Source organism: Chaetomium globosum, genomic scaffold (assembly GCF_000143365.1).
Source record: "Chaetomium globosum CBS 148.51 scaffold_7 genomic scaffold, whole genome shotgun sequence".
In the NCBI taxonomy this organism is placed as follows: domain Eukaryota; kingdom Fungi; phylum Ascomycota; class Sordariomycetes; order Sordariales; family Chaetomiaceae; genus Chaetomium; species Chaetomium globosum.
The window spans coordinates 2,803,801-2,817,992 of NT_165982.1; the positions used below are offsets into that span (position 1 = coordinate 2,803,801).

Sequence of the window (14,192 nt, forward strand, 5' to 3'; positions counted from 1 at the left end):
TGATGGTTTTCACCCCGGCAGATAGCGTGTCTCCCTCCAACATCTCGGGCATGAGTGACGTGGCGGGGGATCACGGGGACATCGAGCTTCCCACGCAGATCACAACCACACACTCGCCAAGTATGACACACAAATGCAGGGAGCACCTAAAAAAGTCTATAGCAGCCGAAGATCTAATCTCCTCGATCATCATCGTGAGAGACATGTCCGGTACGCACCACCCCCCCCCACCCCAACTCTCCACCGACCCCCCTCTCTCATCACACCACAGCATGGCAGCAGACTGACCCCCCCCCCACCAGGCAAGATCGACTACACCTTCGCGCACGGCCCGAGCTCCCTCACGCCCTCCGCCCCGCCCATCACGCCCTCGACCATGTTCACACTGGCCTCGCTCACCAAGCTGATCACGGCGCTCTGCATGCTCAAGCTGGTCGAGGACAAGATCCTGGAAATCGACGAGGACGTGACGCGGTACCTGCCGACGCTGGGCAAGCAGCCGATCCTGACGGGGTTCGACGCGCAGGGGCAGCCGACGTACGCTCCGCGCCAGACGCCCGTCACGCTGCGCCACCTGCTGACGCACAGCGCGGGGACGGGCTACATCCTCATGGAGGAGAAGCTGGCCAAGTGGGCGCGGGCGACGGGTCGGCCGCTGCCCGTGCCGCTGCGCCATTCTCCGGTGTCCGGGGGCATGTCGGTGGATACGCGGTTTGGGTATCCGTTGTTGTTTGATCCCGGCCAGGGGTGGGTGTATGGGAGTGGGTTGGATTGGGCGGGGAGGTTGGTGGAGAAGTTGACGGGGGCGTTTTTTGATGATTATATCTATGAGAATGTGCTGAGTCGGGTGGGGGTGCCGAAGTTGGCTCTGACTTTCCACCCTGGTCGGTTTGATCAGCCGGTTTATGATGTTATGGCGGGCATGGCGGTGCGGAATGCCGAGACGGGCAAGCTGGAGCATAAGGAGACGGAGTATGATGAGGACAATGAGGGGTTTGGTGGCGAGGGGCTGTATGGGGGGATGGCCTCGTACATGAAGGTGATGCACTCGATCCTGATGGACGATGGCAAGATCCTCAAGCCGGAGACGTTGAAGTGGCTGTTTGAACCGTTGCTGCGGCCGATAGAGAAGGAGGCCATGAACAAGGCGATGGAGAACCCTGACTGGGCTGTCGGGCACATCCCGAGCGGGATTGACTACGACTGGAGCGCGGGCGGCCTGCTGTCGGTGGACGGCGAGGGGCTGGGACACAGGAAGAAGAAGTTCTTGCAGTGGGGTGGTGCGTGGAACATGTGCTGGGTGAGTGCTGCTGGTGCTGTTTCGTCGTCAGGGATGATGTGTGCTGACATTTCGGCAGTTCATTGACCGCGAGGCGGGTGTGTGTGGTCTGGTTGGCACCCAGGTCTTCCCGCCGAGTGATCCGCAGGTCCGGGCGGTTATGAAGGAGTTTGAGGAGCTTGTTTACTCGAAGCTTTAGAGCATGCTAGACTGGGGTGGGGGGCGGCCTAAGGAGAGGTTGATTTGGTACCAGTAATGGGGGGATGTAAGCATTTGTAGGGGTTGATGAGCTACAACAATAGAGATATGAGTGTGACCCGAGAAGTTGAGTTCCCGCTGCCACTGAAGTCAGTTGTCATAACATGGTAAGCCGGTAAGAATGTCGGAAAATAGTTCGTGCACTACTCAACGAGAACAGACAATGTACGCTTACTCTGGGTGCGAAACGAAGGATCGTGGGGTTGACTGGAAGCGCCGCCTCGACCAAGCTTCCCTGTCCCCTCCCATTTAAAAGGCCTCTCCCTCTCTGTTGATATTTTGGCCTGTGAGAACCTGTCTCTGGTAGTCCCTATGGTAGATGGTTAGGTAATGCGTCCCTGTGCTCTTGTTACTCATGTCCTACCAAGCTACCAAGCTGGCATGGGAGGCGGTAGTTGTGCCGCGGGGTTGCCTGGAGTTTAGATGGCCTTGTTCGTTGCCCTTCGGATTCATCAGTGAACCTAGCATCCGTTGGGGGGGGGGGGGGGGGGGGGGGGGTATAATTTGATGTTTGACTCGTTAGAGTTGGGGTGTTTTCCTGTTATAAGTGTCTCCCCATCAACGTTTGGTGTTGTTGTTCGTGGGAGGTTGGTTCTCCGGAGCTGATGGGGTTGGAGAGTTATTGTGGTTGGAGTTTAAGAGGGGTTTGAATGTGAACCTCGTCTTATTGAAGCAGAAATTGAGCTGGTGACTGAGGGAGGTGGTTGTTCTTTATATGGCGGAGGGTATTCTGGACAACCCTCGTGGTGTCGAGGAAAGGCGGAGCTGCCAGAGATTAGAGAATTTGAAGGTTAAGGAACAAGGAAAAGAAGAGATAGAAACGATATCAGGTAAGTCCCTTCTCCACTTTACTTTTTTTCTTTTTTTTTCGCCGTTCGGTCATAACACCCCTGAGGTGTAAGCTTGGGTTTATGCGACAACACGCAGCAAGTATGTACCAAGTACACAGCAAGCAGTTAATTGCGGGGCCCTTACGAAGTCACCTCAATGTGCCAGTGTCACCATTACAACGAACAAACCAACCCGGCAACCTGCCTGTACCGACACCTCATCCCATCCATCACCCCCGACAATGGCCCCCTCCGAGATAGAAGACAACCCTGCTCCCGTCGCCCCAACCCAAGAGACACCTCCCACCCCAGAGGCTGCCCCACCCACCCCGCGCCAGGACGAGCCCGCCAAGACGATGCCCGACCCCAGGGACATCGAAGAAGGCAGGGATGAATACCGGCCCGGCGGGTTCCACCCTGTTTACATCGGGGACGTGTACGCCGACAAGTACCAAGTCCTCAACAAGATCGGGTACGGCGTCTACTCGGCCGTCTGGCTCGTCCAGCCTGGACGGTCCAGGACCTAACCAAGCCGTGAGTGAGCCGGGATCAGAGTGTGAACGGTTCTGGCGAGCTGATCAACGCCGCAAACCCACCTCCGCCGCGCAGAGACGATGATGAGCACAGGTTCCTGGCGCTCAAGGTGCTGAGCGGTGAGTGTTACTATAATGGGAAGCCCGTGTTCGAGCGGGAGATACTCCGGCATCTTCGCGATGGGGACCGGAGTCGGCGGGGGTACCGGCGTGTTTGTCACCTCGTTGATGACTTTGAGCATCAGGGGCCGAACCGGGAGGCATGTTTGTCTTGTGGTTGAGCTGATGGGGGAGATGACCAGCTTGCCCGAGGTTCTGTTGGCGCATCCTTGGCTAGGCGTGCGTACAGATGGCAAGGACTGAGGTGGTTGGGCGTCTTGAAACCAATGGGTCGGTTCGGTTTCATTGATATTTCCTGAGTTACGAGGCGAACAGTCCAAGACAAGAAACAGCAAAAGGAGATTCATCGGTTTTGTATTTATATTTCCCAAGCCATGATGAATGAGGATAAAGCAGAACACCAGGAACAGCCCAGGCCCAAAACTATGAACCTGCCACCGACCAGACCCCGTACCATCCATCCATGTATGTATATACAATATGACACGTATGTATGCATATCAAAACCCAACACCTCCCTTCCCCCATCCCCCCCTTCCCCTTTTTCCATCTCACCCAAACACAAACACAAACGGAAACACACCAACCCTCCCCCACCACCATCACACTGAACCTAAAACCTCCTCCCCTCCCCACCACGATCATACAACCCCCCCTGCCCCGGCCCCTGCCCCTGCAGACCCCCCTCCGGTCCAGGCCGGAGCTGTCTCGCCAACAATCCCCCAGCACCACCACCACCACCAGCAGGGCCTCCCTGGTCGGCCGGATCCCGTCCGCTAACCGTCCCCCCACGCAGTTGCATCTCCCTCATATGCGCCTCCCGCATCTGTTCACGCATCACCGCCTCCTGTTGCTGCTGCTGTTGGTGGTGTTGGTGTTGGTGCTGTTGCTGGGCTACATATTGTTGTTGTTGTTGTTGCTGTTGCTGAGCAGCTTGGCTCGGATGCTGCGACTGCTGCGATGCGGATTGGGGTTGTGGCGGCGGCCCGCGGGGATCGAAACCGCCCGAGACGGGGGTGTAGGTCCGTGCCGGGTCACGCCCTTGCTGCTGTTGCTGTTGCTGCTGCTGCGCGGGCCCCGTGCCTGGGGTGTTGGTGTACCGCGCGTAGGGTGGCTGTCCGCCACCGGTTTGTGCTGTGGCCGGGTGTTGCGGTTCGCCTCGCCGGACGCCGTCTTGGTGTGGGCCGGGGCCGTACCGTCCGCCGCCGAGCGAGTTATGATGTTGGTGATGCGGATGTGGGGGCATGCCTGTCGTAGGACTCTGTGAGTCGTAGACCGAGGGCCCGCGGGACTCGCGTAAGCTGAGAGGGTGAGGTTGTTGCGGGCCTGGGCCTGAGGTTGGCCAGGTGTGGTGTTGCTGTGGTGGGAGTGGGCTGCTGACAGACGGTTTGGCTTGGACACTGCCATGTTGGGCGCCCCAGGCTGATTGCGCTGGCACGGGCTGCGAGACTTTCGGGGGCGCTTGGTGAGAGGGCGGCCAGCCTGACTGTGATGGATGCTGCTGGTGCTGGTGCGGGTGGTGTTGCTGTTGCTGTTGTTGCTGCTGCTGCTGCTGCTGCTGCTGGTTGTTGCTGCTGTTGATGCTGCTGCTGGCTGTGTTGCTGATGTTGATGTTGATGCATCGCCGACTGCTGCGGTGGCCAGGGCTCACGCCCAGACGGCGGCGCCTCTCGCCTGCCCGACATGGACGGATGTGGAGCATACTGCGGTGTGGGAGACGCAGCATGCGGTTGGCTGACCTGGTAAGGCTGATACGGCTGCTGGCCTTGATAACCCATCTGGGCCTGCTGCGCATGCTGTTGTTGGATGTGCTGCCCGTGCTGCCCGTGTTGGCTGTATGGCGCCTGCTGTGACTGTGGCGAATTCGACGCGCTGGCCGCGTGTTGCTGAGCTGGGTATGAATGCCGCGCATAGTAGTCACGCTGTGCCTCTACAGACGATTCCATACCCGTTATCCCCGTGCTCGGCACCCGCATGTGCTGTGGCTGCGGTGACTGGGTGTGGTACGGCTTGAGCGGTGGAATTGCCGATGGTGGCGCTTGAGCGGGGCCGCGGGTGTACGGGTATCCCGACTCGACCTCCCTGCGTGGTGGTAGCGGCGCGGAGGTTGGTTGACGGACCAGCGGTTGTGGCGTCGAGCTTCGCTTCACCGTAGACACTTCGCTGACCCTCTTCGGCGGCGGCGGATCGTCATCGTTGAGCAACGACATGATATTAACTTTGCGCTCAGGAGCACGAGGCGCAGCCGGGGCAGGTTGCGTCTGAGGTTGGGGCGGAGGTGCTGGGGGAGCGGATGCGGGAACGGCGCCATACTGCTCTTGTATCGAGACTGGTGGCTGTCGCTGCATGTTCGGCATGGGCCGTTCGTTCGCGGGGGGCATTTGGGATGCTTGCACAGGTTCGCCATGCATGCTCCGCATGGGTTGCGCGTGGATGGGCTGTGCATAAGATTGCGGAGGTGGTGCGGCGGTCCGAGCTGGCTCTGGCTGTCTCCCAAGGCGCGCCGTTTCCATCCGTGAAGACACACCACGCGGATGAGGTTGGAATTGTGGGTATGCTTCGGGGTGGTGGAGCGCAGGTTCGGGTTCTTGCTTCATCCGCAGAGGCGCCCTTTCCACCGGCCGAGGGGACTCCCGCTGAACGTGTTCCAACCGCTGCCGCTCCCGGGCGTCGCGTGCTACACGGGCTTCCTTTGTCTGTGACAGCAGCGAGAATTGTTGACCCATATCTGTTGCCCATTGGGCCGGGCGCGGCGCGGGCTCCGAACTCGATGGCATGGCGGTGGTCGCGGGGACGGGCTTCTGAGAGATGCGAATCGGTGGGGTTTGCGTCGGGGCCTCTATTTCTCTGTCTGGGTACGGATACGCGGGATTCGGGGGTCGGAGAGGATGTGTATGCGGAGATATGGTGGGAGTTACTGTCGAACCGCTCGCCGGTGCTTGCTGTGCTGCCGTGGCAGCGGCTAGGGGCGTAGCCATCGTAGTCGGTGTCGGCTGGACAAGCGGATGCGAAACCGGGGCGGCCTGCGCGATGGGGACCTGGAAACGCGAGAAAGGCTGGTTTTGTTGTGGTTCAACCTTTGTTAGCATTGCATCCTCTGGCTCGGCGGCAGCCAAGGGCCGGTGTCCGGTGGACGACACGTCGTATCGCTTCCGCGGTCCTTGTGTCGGCGTCGGCGGCGCGGGTCGCTTCTCGCCTCTCTGGGCCTTGGCGTCGGCCTCCATGGCCAGCTGCTCCCACTCCGGTTTACCGCCTTCCTTTGTCTGTCGGACGTAATAGTTTTTGACCTAAATTTGACGATTAGTGGGACGTGTCTGGAGAGTTTTAGGGGTGGGGCCGTACCATGGTTGCAGTTTTGGTCTGCATATGATTGGCAATTTTGACCCAATCCGTGCCGAACGAGCGGAGCAGGCCAGGGAAGTCGGTCGTCTCCGATACGCTCCAGTAGCTCGACGCTTGCTGGGGGGTCCGGATGCGGTCTGGTCCGGCTGGCTGAGAGATCTCAAAGGTGGGGACGGAAGCGGGCGGCGGGGGCGGTTCGGGGCGGAGAGACGGCGGAGCCATGACTTCAGAGATGGTGGACGGCATCGGAGGCGCTGCTCGATCGGGGCTTGCCAACGGTGTCTGCTGGACCGGAACCAGCGGCGGCTGCATCCCCGTGTGGGGTACCTCGAACGGAAGTGGTATCCGAGCCGCTAGATCAACGGGGGTTTGCGGCGACATCCAGTCGGTACCCTGTGCCTTGGAGTTGGCCCGCGACCTGCCTGTTTTGCCGGGGACGGCGAGCGGTGCGCCACTGGGTGCTTGTGCCAGTTGCTTTGGCCCTTTGGCTTCCTTGTCCGCCTTTGGTTGACGTGGCTTACGCCCGCCGCCGCGCTTGCCCTCCAACTTCTCTGCAATGCCGTCGTTCTTGCCCTCGGCCGTGGTGCCAGCTCTGCGGCGACCGGGGGTTGGGGCAGGAGTAGCACCGTCGGAGTCTGCATTCGGCGTCGCGTCGTTCCCCCACACCGGTGCAGCAGCGCGACGGGGCGGACGCCGGCGCTCGCCGTTCTCGCCTGTTTCCTGGCCCGCTGTGTCCTCTGTCTCATTTTCCGTGTTGCCGAGCTCAGACACTAACGCGCTAGATCGCTGTTTCCCTCGGCCCTTCTTGCGCCGTCGAGGCTGCTTCTTCAACTTCTCCTTGAGGTTGAGATCGCGCTTCTTGGCATAGTAGTACAGAATGCAGGTACCGGGATCGCGATTCCCCACTTCCTTGGAGATCCTGCCCCATTGTTTGGGGGTTTCCAGGTATGCCTTTTCGAACCTCTCCGCCTCTTCCTGGCTGAAGTTGACATGGCCAGGCACGACCTGCCAGGTCGCAACGAGTTTCTCCAGGGGCTGCAGTCCGGCCGTATCGTAAAACGAAACCTTATCCCGTTCCTCATCTGTCCAGAACATTTCGGGAATAACGGCCTCCTTTTCGGTGCGGTACTTCTCCTTGAGCGCCCTCTCCTCTCTTTCCTCTCTTTCCCGATGCTCCCGAATAGACTCCTTTATCGCCGCCTCGAGGTCCAGTTCGGTTGCGAAACGGCCTCCTCCTCTTCTGCCCCCTTCAGGCTTGGAGTCTGAGCTCGCCGCCCTACCAGAGGTCCCCGGTTGCGCACCAGAGCTATTGAAGGACTCACGACTTCTGACCGCGGCCGGATCATCCGATTGAGTGAACCGCAGATATGAATCATAGCCCTTCACATACTCGCGTCGTATGTCGTCTTGAGCAGAATGCGTATCCTCAGCCAGGCGTTGAAGGCGCTGAAACAGAAAGTTGCCGAACTCATTGGATTCATCGGCCAACTTCTGGACGCGGCGGCTTTGAAACCACGGCTTGACGTTGTAGATCGGGAGATCTTCGGTAGGCGGGGTGGCGGAAAACTCCCTGACGACTTCGATGCTCCCATAGATGCTCGCGTCGTCCTCGGTCCTGTCCTCGCTCTCCTCGTCTGGTGATGCACTGCTCCGCTCGGTCTCCGGCCGCTCGAACGGATGCGAGAAGAACGCCGGAATATCTGCGGCAGCCGGCGGGCCGCTTGTCAAATCCGGCGCAGCGGTTGGTTTTGGCTCTGTGTCATGTTGCATGTCAACGTCTTCGTTTAACGGTTTCGATTCCCCGAGAGCTGGCGCAGGGGGCAATCCTAAGCCTTCTGTATCGGTTTCCTCGACCTTTGGCAGAGGCTCGGGTGGGTGAACTGCGCTGTCGTCGGCTTCCACCGTTGGAATGGCCGAGGGCTCGCGGGTCGCTTGTGCCTTTCCGTGGTCCTCCTGCACTTGTGGTTCGGCATCGGGCATCTCCTTGCCGACCACCTCTGTCCCAGGCTTCGGGCGAGGGAACGTGAAGTTGTCAGGGATGGGTCCGGCCAGATCCGCCAGCCTCACGCTGTCGTTAAGCACACCAAGCATAGACTCATGCACTGCGGTCGCGTATCGCTTAACGATACCAACGGGGACCTTATCCACGGCATCCTTGAGCTTCTTAAGCTCCGCCTCTGCTTTGGATATTTCCCGCTCAAAGTAGACATCCATATCCTCGTCGTCATCGGATTCAGAAGATTCATCGGACGCAACGGGCGATGTTTCCCTCGCTGGCAATCGGACTCGAGAGAACGGAACAGCGAGAATGGTGGGCCTTTTCTTCGCAGATTCGGGCGGTGGGATATGCTCCTTCGGGCCATCGGCCTGAAAGTCGCTAGATTTCGGTGGGATTGGGGCTGCCGCTGGTTCGCTTGGGCGGGCTTCCTGCTCGCGGGGCGGTTGTTCCGTATCCATGCCTCCCATTTTAAAGTCGGCGCTGTTGGGGGCTGTTCTGGTCTCGCGATCAACCGACGTCCTAGCCGATTGTGAACCTCGCTCCGATTTAATCATAATCTCGTTCGGCCCGGTTGCGACGTGGGGTCCATATCGCTCAGCGGCTAGAGCGTGTGAGTCTGACCGGGCCCCAGGGCTCCGTGGGCGCTTGTCGAAATCTCGATAGTCTGTGTGAGCGGAATAGCTGCTGGGCCTCGCAGGCTGCGGGGGGAAGTTCTGTGATCTGGCAGTCTTTGGAGATTCCACCTGTGACTTCTTCGCAGTCAGCGACGGGTTGATCCACTGCTTACTAGAGCGTTGCTGCTTTTGCTGCGCACGGGGACCGAGGGGGATGGGAGGGCCACCGTCCGGTAGCACGGGCTTGGACGGGCCGGTCGGCGGTGGCCTTTCATTCCCCACCCCATGGCCGGCGGAAACGGGTCTCTCTTCCGTTAGTGCTCTCGGGCCCGTGGGCGGCGGCTTCCCCGTAAGTGACTGGATTTCGGTCGATGCAGCCTGGCGGCTTGGGACGGAACCAAAAGCGGGTGCGGAGGGGGCGAGGGGCGGGGGTGAGACATCTTTTGCAGACGGTGGTTCGTGTGAAACCCGGTCAGGCTTCGGGCGGATGAGCTCCCGCTCTCTGTTTTCCCTTTCCCTTATTTCGCGGTCATCGCGAAGGTCCCTGGCCAGGTCCGGGTACCTGCTGTCTCTACGATCCCGATCATCCGGTTCCCGTCCCCATCGGCTTTCCTGCGACCGACTTCGTGGGTAACGGTCTCGATCATCGTAAAAGTTGCCCCTGTCTCTGCCGCCTCTCTGGTCCCAATCCCCACGGCCCCGGCCAGCCCCTCTCCCAGCGCCGCGAAATGCGCCACGGAAGGGCGACGGAGCAAACATGGGATCCGAATTAGAAGAGCCCGCGGAGAGCGGCCCATCCCTTGAACCCCGTCTCGCGCGCTCCGCATCTACCCCTAATGGCGCGTCTCTCACATCCCTGAAATCTCTGCTCGGGAGTGGGGACCGTGCTCGCAGGGGCGGCGAAGGCCTCCGAGCGCGAGGAAAGTCGACTCGATCGCGTTGGTCGCGCTGCCAATCCCGCTCCCGCTCTCGGTCGTGTACTCGTTCTCGTTCGCGGCTTCGTTCGTCCCTAAAATGTGGTCGATCTCGGTAATCTTCACGGTCGCGTCCCCCATCGCGGCTGTCATCGCGCCACTGCCGGCCACGGCCTCCGCCTCGTCCCCTTCCCCGGAAATCTCCAGCAAATCCGCCGCCGCGGGGACCGCTGGGAGGATCGATTAGCGCCTTGGGCCCGCGAGGAGGTTGGATTCCCGACAAGGAATCGCGGAAACTGTCCCGGCTGGGAGGAAACCCCGGTGGGTTGCCCCGAGAATCCGGGGGTGGGCGCCGACGGTCGGCATCGGGGTACTGCGGCCCACGATCCCCTCGGTCGCCATATGGTGACCGATCGCGAGGTGACCGTGACCGACGATCGCCGTCAAAGCGGCCACCTGGGTACCTCGACCTATTACCCAGATTTGTTAGCTTCGGCCGTCGAGAGAATATGCGTCATCAGGTCCGCACGAAGAGGACGATTGGTCCTTGCTCTGCGATTGAACGGATGGAAAAACTGGGCCCTTGGGCTCGTATCCTCGTTCGAGGGGGGCACAACAGAAGTTTTCGAGGACGAAGGGAACCTACATTGCACTGCGCGCAGGGAAGCCCTAGGTATCTCAAGTATCGGCGATGACGCGTCAATCCGACCGCATGACTGGCTCTAGGTTTCGGATTCTACTTGATTAGGCGTCGTTATTGAGGTTTTTACTGCGGTAAAAGAATGACGACGAAACTGCTGGTGTCAGCAGCAAGGCGCCGGCCGAGGTGCGCGGACGTCGGGCTGCCGCGCGCACACTACTGTGGCAACTGCACGAGACGGCCTCAAAACACCCAAAATCCAGCTTGAATGTAGAATGGCCGTACTCTCGGGATATAACACCGATGAAGTGACGATAGCGACTAGCTTGTTCGGATGCCGGGCAAAAAAGGTACGCGATTTGGATGGCGGGTTTAATGTTTTGGAGGAGAACCTGGAAGGGGCATCTCGAACCCGGCTGAAGATTGGATGACCCCGTGAGCGGGTCTTGAATCGCCCTCCAGGCCACTCGCTGTCACACAAGCGCCCCACCAGCCGGCAAGCGGGACTGCACTCCAATTCGTGTTGCGCTGCAGGGAGGGCGGTACGTACCGATTTCCAAGTCGGAAACAGCCCTGAGCAGGGTGCATGGCTCTGGGACCCACCTCGGCGTTTGCCACACAGATCCAAGTCTGTGGAGCCACCCGCTATTTCGTGCCGCACGCTAGACCCGATTTGCTGAGCCTTCCACACCCGTTGCAAACGTCCGATTGGTGGGGGTTCGGCTGAAAGAGGAAGAGATTTAAATGTTAGTGCAACAGACTTCAATCCCAGAGAAGCATTGGGCCACTGGGTTCCTGCCTCAAGCTTGCTTTTTGAGAGCTTGAAAGGCTAAGGCTGAAAATCCAGATTCTTCCTGAGAGATTGATTAAAATCTCAGACCCAAAAAAAGAAACAACCATCGGACGGTGCTATCCCCCTGAAAATCGTACAAGAAGAGAGTTGGGACCAGTCATCGAACAAAGTGGAGCGGGGTACTTGTATTCCTGACGAACGACACGAAGTTCTCGCCGGTCATCCGGAAGTGCTAGACTGGCCCTATCACGACAAGCCTGTAATTTCGGAATTACCAGAGCTATCAACCACCATTTTATTTACACACACTATAACTATAGCTACCTGCTGAATAGGTGTGTTCGGTGCTGGTTGGCAGCGACAACTACTTTTCTCCTCACCTCACCTCCACCGAGTGCCATCGAGATGGATTCCCACGCACCCCCCAGCGCCGCCACGGATGCGGTGCTAGTCAAGTCAGTCGAGATGCCAGAGAACGCGCAAAAGGTGGAAGAGCTCGATTTCAACAAGTTTAAGGGCCGGCCCATCACCGTCGACGACCTCTTCCAGGGCATGAAGCACATGGGCTTCCAGGCATCGTCCATGTGCGAGGCCGTCCGCATCATCAACGAAATGGTACGAACTGGTTGAGTTTGAGTTTGAGTTTGTGTTTGTCTGTAGTACGGGGGCCGAGTACCGCGGCGCGGTGCACTTCCCACTAACCGAGTTCAGCGAGCATGGAAAGACCCCGAGTCGGGGGACAAGACGACCATCTTCCTGGGCTACACCTCCAACATGATCTCGTCGGGTCTCCGGGGCGTGTTCCGGTACCTGGTTCAGCACAAGCATGTCTCTGCCATCGTAACCACGGCGGGCGGCATCGAGGAGGACTTCATCAAGTGCCTCGGCGACACGTACATGTCGTCCTTCAGCGAGGCCGGCGCGGAGCTGCGCTCCAAGGGCCTTAACCGGATCGGCAACCTCGTCGTGCCCAACTCCAACTACTGCGCATTCGAGGACTGGGTGGTCCCCATCCTCGACAAGATGCTCGAAGAGCAGGAGGCCAGCCGGGGAACCGAGGACGAGCTCCACTGGACACCCTCCAAAATCATCCACCGCCTGGGCAAGGAGATCAACGACGAGCGGTCCGTCTACTACTGGGCGTACAAAAACAACATCCCAGTCTTCTGCCCGGCCCTGACGGACGGCAGCCTGGGCGACATGCTGTACTTCCACACGTTCAAGACGTCGCCGCAGCAGCTGCGGGTGGACATTGTCGAGGACATCCGCAAGATCAACACGATCGCGGTGCGGGCCAAGCGCGCGGGCATGATCATCCTGGGCGGCGGGGTGGTCAAGCACCACATCGCCAACGCGTGCCTGATGCGGAACGGGGCCGAGTCGGCCGTGTACATCAACACGGCGCAGGAATTTGATGGGAGTGACGCAGGGGCCCGGCCGGACGAGGCCGTGTCGTGGGGGAAGATCAAGGTTGGCGCGGATGCGGTCAAGGTGAGTAGCGTCTGTGTCTGTTGAAGTGACTGGGTGGTTGCTAACTGTCGTCAAGGTCTATGTGGAGGCCACCACTTGCTTTCCGTTTATTGTAGCCAATACTTTCGCGAAGGACGATCAATAGACATTGGTTTGCTCGTGCATTTGCTGACTGGGGGCTCTGGCCCCTTGTGAGTGAGACAATGTGGCTTTCCATCCGACGCCGGGGGCTTTTGTACGGGGGACTTCACCAATTTTTTCTCAAAATGGCGCCACTCTTCTCAACGACCAGGAAAAACTACCATAGGACGACCTGGATTCCCCCGGCCTTTGATCTCATTTCTCCGCCTTTGGGCCATTGTTTGGATTCACGAGGGACGACATTGGAGCTTCAGCTGGGATGCATGTTTGCTGGAGAAGGCTAAAGCTCTCCAACAGCGCAGATAATACCCAGGGCCAGCGTCGTACAGCCAGGTCTGGCGTTACCCATCCGGGTAGCCATCGTATTGGTTCTGACAAGGGTTGTATCTCGGGGATCGTGTGGAGGGACAGGTATCATGCTGCTTAAAAGCTTTTACTGACGAATGGCGCCGCGACAGATTTGGTTGTGTGGCCCTGGAGAAGTCTCAACGTTAAAGACAAATCTGCTTGTTCACTTCGCCGCCCAAGCGCCTAAATGGCAAGGTTCAAACAGCCAACATCAACAATTCCAACATGCACGACTTACGCTGTCTCCTTATCCGCCTCGGTCCTCTTCCGCGCCCCGAGAACGGCTTTCCCAACCGTACTCGCATTCTCCTTCCCAATCTCGCGCGTAATCCACTCCCCCACATCCACCACCCCATCCAAGTCCACGCCCGTATCCATCCCCAACGTCTCCATAAAATACACCACATCCTCCGTCGCCACATTCCCCGTCGCCCCCGGCGAGTACGGACACCCCCCAAGCCCACCAACACTACAATCAAACGTCCTGATCCCATGCTCTAACGCAACCGCGGTATTCACCAACGCCTGACCATACGTATCATGAAAATGCATCGCGACATCCTCATTCCTCACGCCCGCCTTGGCCAAACAATTCAACAACTTCTTACGTCCTCGGCGCAGTCCCCATCTCTGGTCGTATCTCTCAGCGCGATCTCATCCGCTCCCATCTCCAGCAGCTCCGTCGCGACGTGCGCGACGCGGTGCGGGTCTACATCGTACCCCTCAAAGGGGCACCCCAACACGACCGAGATGTAGGCGCGCACGCGCAGGGCGTGGGTGTCCTTGGCGGCCTGGATGACGTCGCGGAAGCGGGCGAGCGAGGTGGCGATGTCGCAGTTGAGGTTGCGCTGCGAGAAGGACTCGGTTGCCGAGGCGAACACGGCGATTTCGAGCGCCGGTTTGTCCTTGAA

At 59.3% G+C, this 14,192-nt stretch overlaps 5 protein-coding genes across 5 annotated transcripts in view; 3 read left to right on the forward strand and 2 right to left on the reverse strand.

Moving 5' to 3' along the window:
- Positions 1–203: 203 nt before the first annotated feature.
- CHGG_10463 (uncharacterized protein) lies at positions 204–1,478 on the forward strand (the record flags this gene model as incomplete). The annotated part of the gene is made up of 3 exons (XM_001228389.1): positions 204–210; positions 303–1,300; positions 1,359–1,478. 3 exons carry the CDS (start codon positions 204–206, stop codon positions 1,476–1,478), a joined length of 1,125 nt encoding a protein of 374 aa, XP_001228390.1.
- A 1,131-nt stretch (positions 1,479–2,609) lies between these two features.
- On the forward strand, positions 2,610–2,894 carry CHGG_10464 (uncharacterized protein; the record flags this gene model as incomplete). Its single annotated transcript, XM_001228390.1, has 1 exon — positions 2,610–2,894. One exon carries the CDS (start codon positions 2,610–2,612, stop codon positions 2,892–2,894), a length of 285 nt encoding a protein of 94 aa, XP_001228391.1.
- Positions 2,895–3,633: 739 nt separating this feature from the next.
- CHGG_10465 (uncharacterized protein) lies at positions 3,634–11,117 on the reverse strand (the record flags this gene model as incomplete). The annotated part of the gene is made up of 5 exons (XM_001228391.1): positions 3,634–4,613; positions 4,672–6,283; positions 6,363–9,025; positions 9,149–10,359; positions 11,080–11,117. The coding sequence occupies 5 exons, from the start codon at positions 11,115–11,117 to the stop codon at positions 3,634–3,636; spliced, it is 6,504 nt and encodes a 2,167-aa protein (XP_001228392.1).
- A 610-nt stretch (positions 11,118–11,727) lies between these two features.
- CHGG_10466 (deoxyhypusine synthase) lies at positions 11,728–12,937 on the forward strand (the record flags this gene model as incomplete). The annotated part of the gene is made up of 3 exons (XM_001228392.1): positions 11,728–11,916; positions 11,983–12,813; positions 12,869–12,937. The coding sequence occupies 3 exons, from the start codon at positions 11,728–11,730 to the stop codon at positions 12,935–12,937; spliced, it is 1,089 nt and encodes a 362-aa protein (XP_001228393.1).
- Positions 12,938–13,424: 487 nt separating this feature from the next.
- CHGG_10467 (uncharacterized protein) overlaps positions 13,425–14,192 on the reverse strand; it is a gene marked incomplete at both ends in the record, with an annotated part of 3,138 nt that continues 2,370 nt past the window's right edge. The window contains 3 exons of the mRNA XM_001228393.1: positions 13,425–13,464; positions 13,520–13,806; positions 13,890–14,186. Of these exons, the coding sequence (XP_001228394.1) occupies positions 13,425–13,464; positions 13,520–13,806; positions 13,890–14,186 (624 nt within the window). The remainder of the gene's footprint in view (positions 13,465–13,519; positions 13,807–13,889; positions 14,187–14,192) is intronic.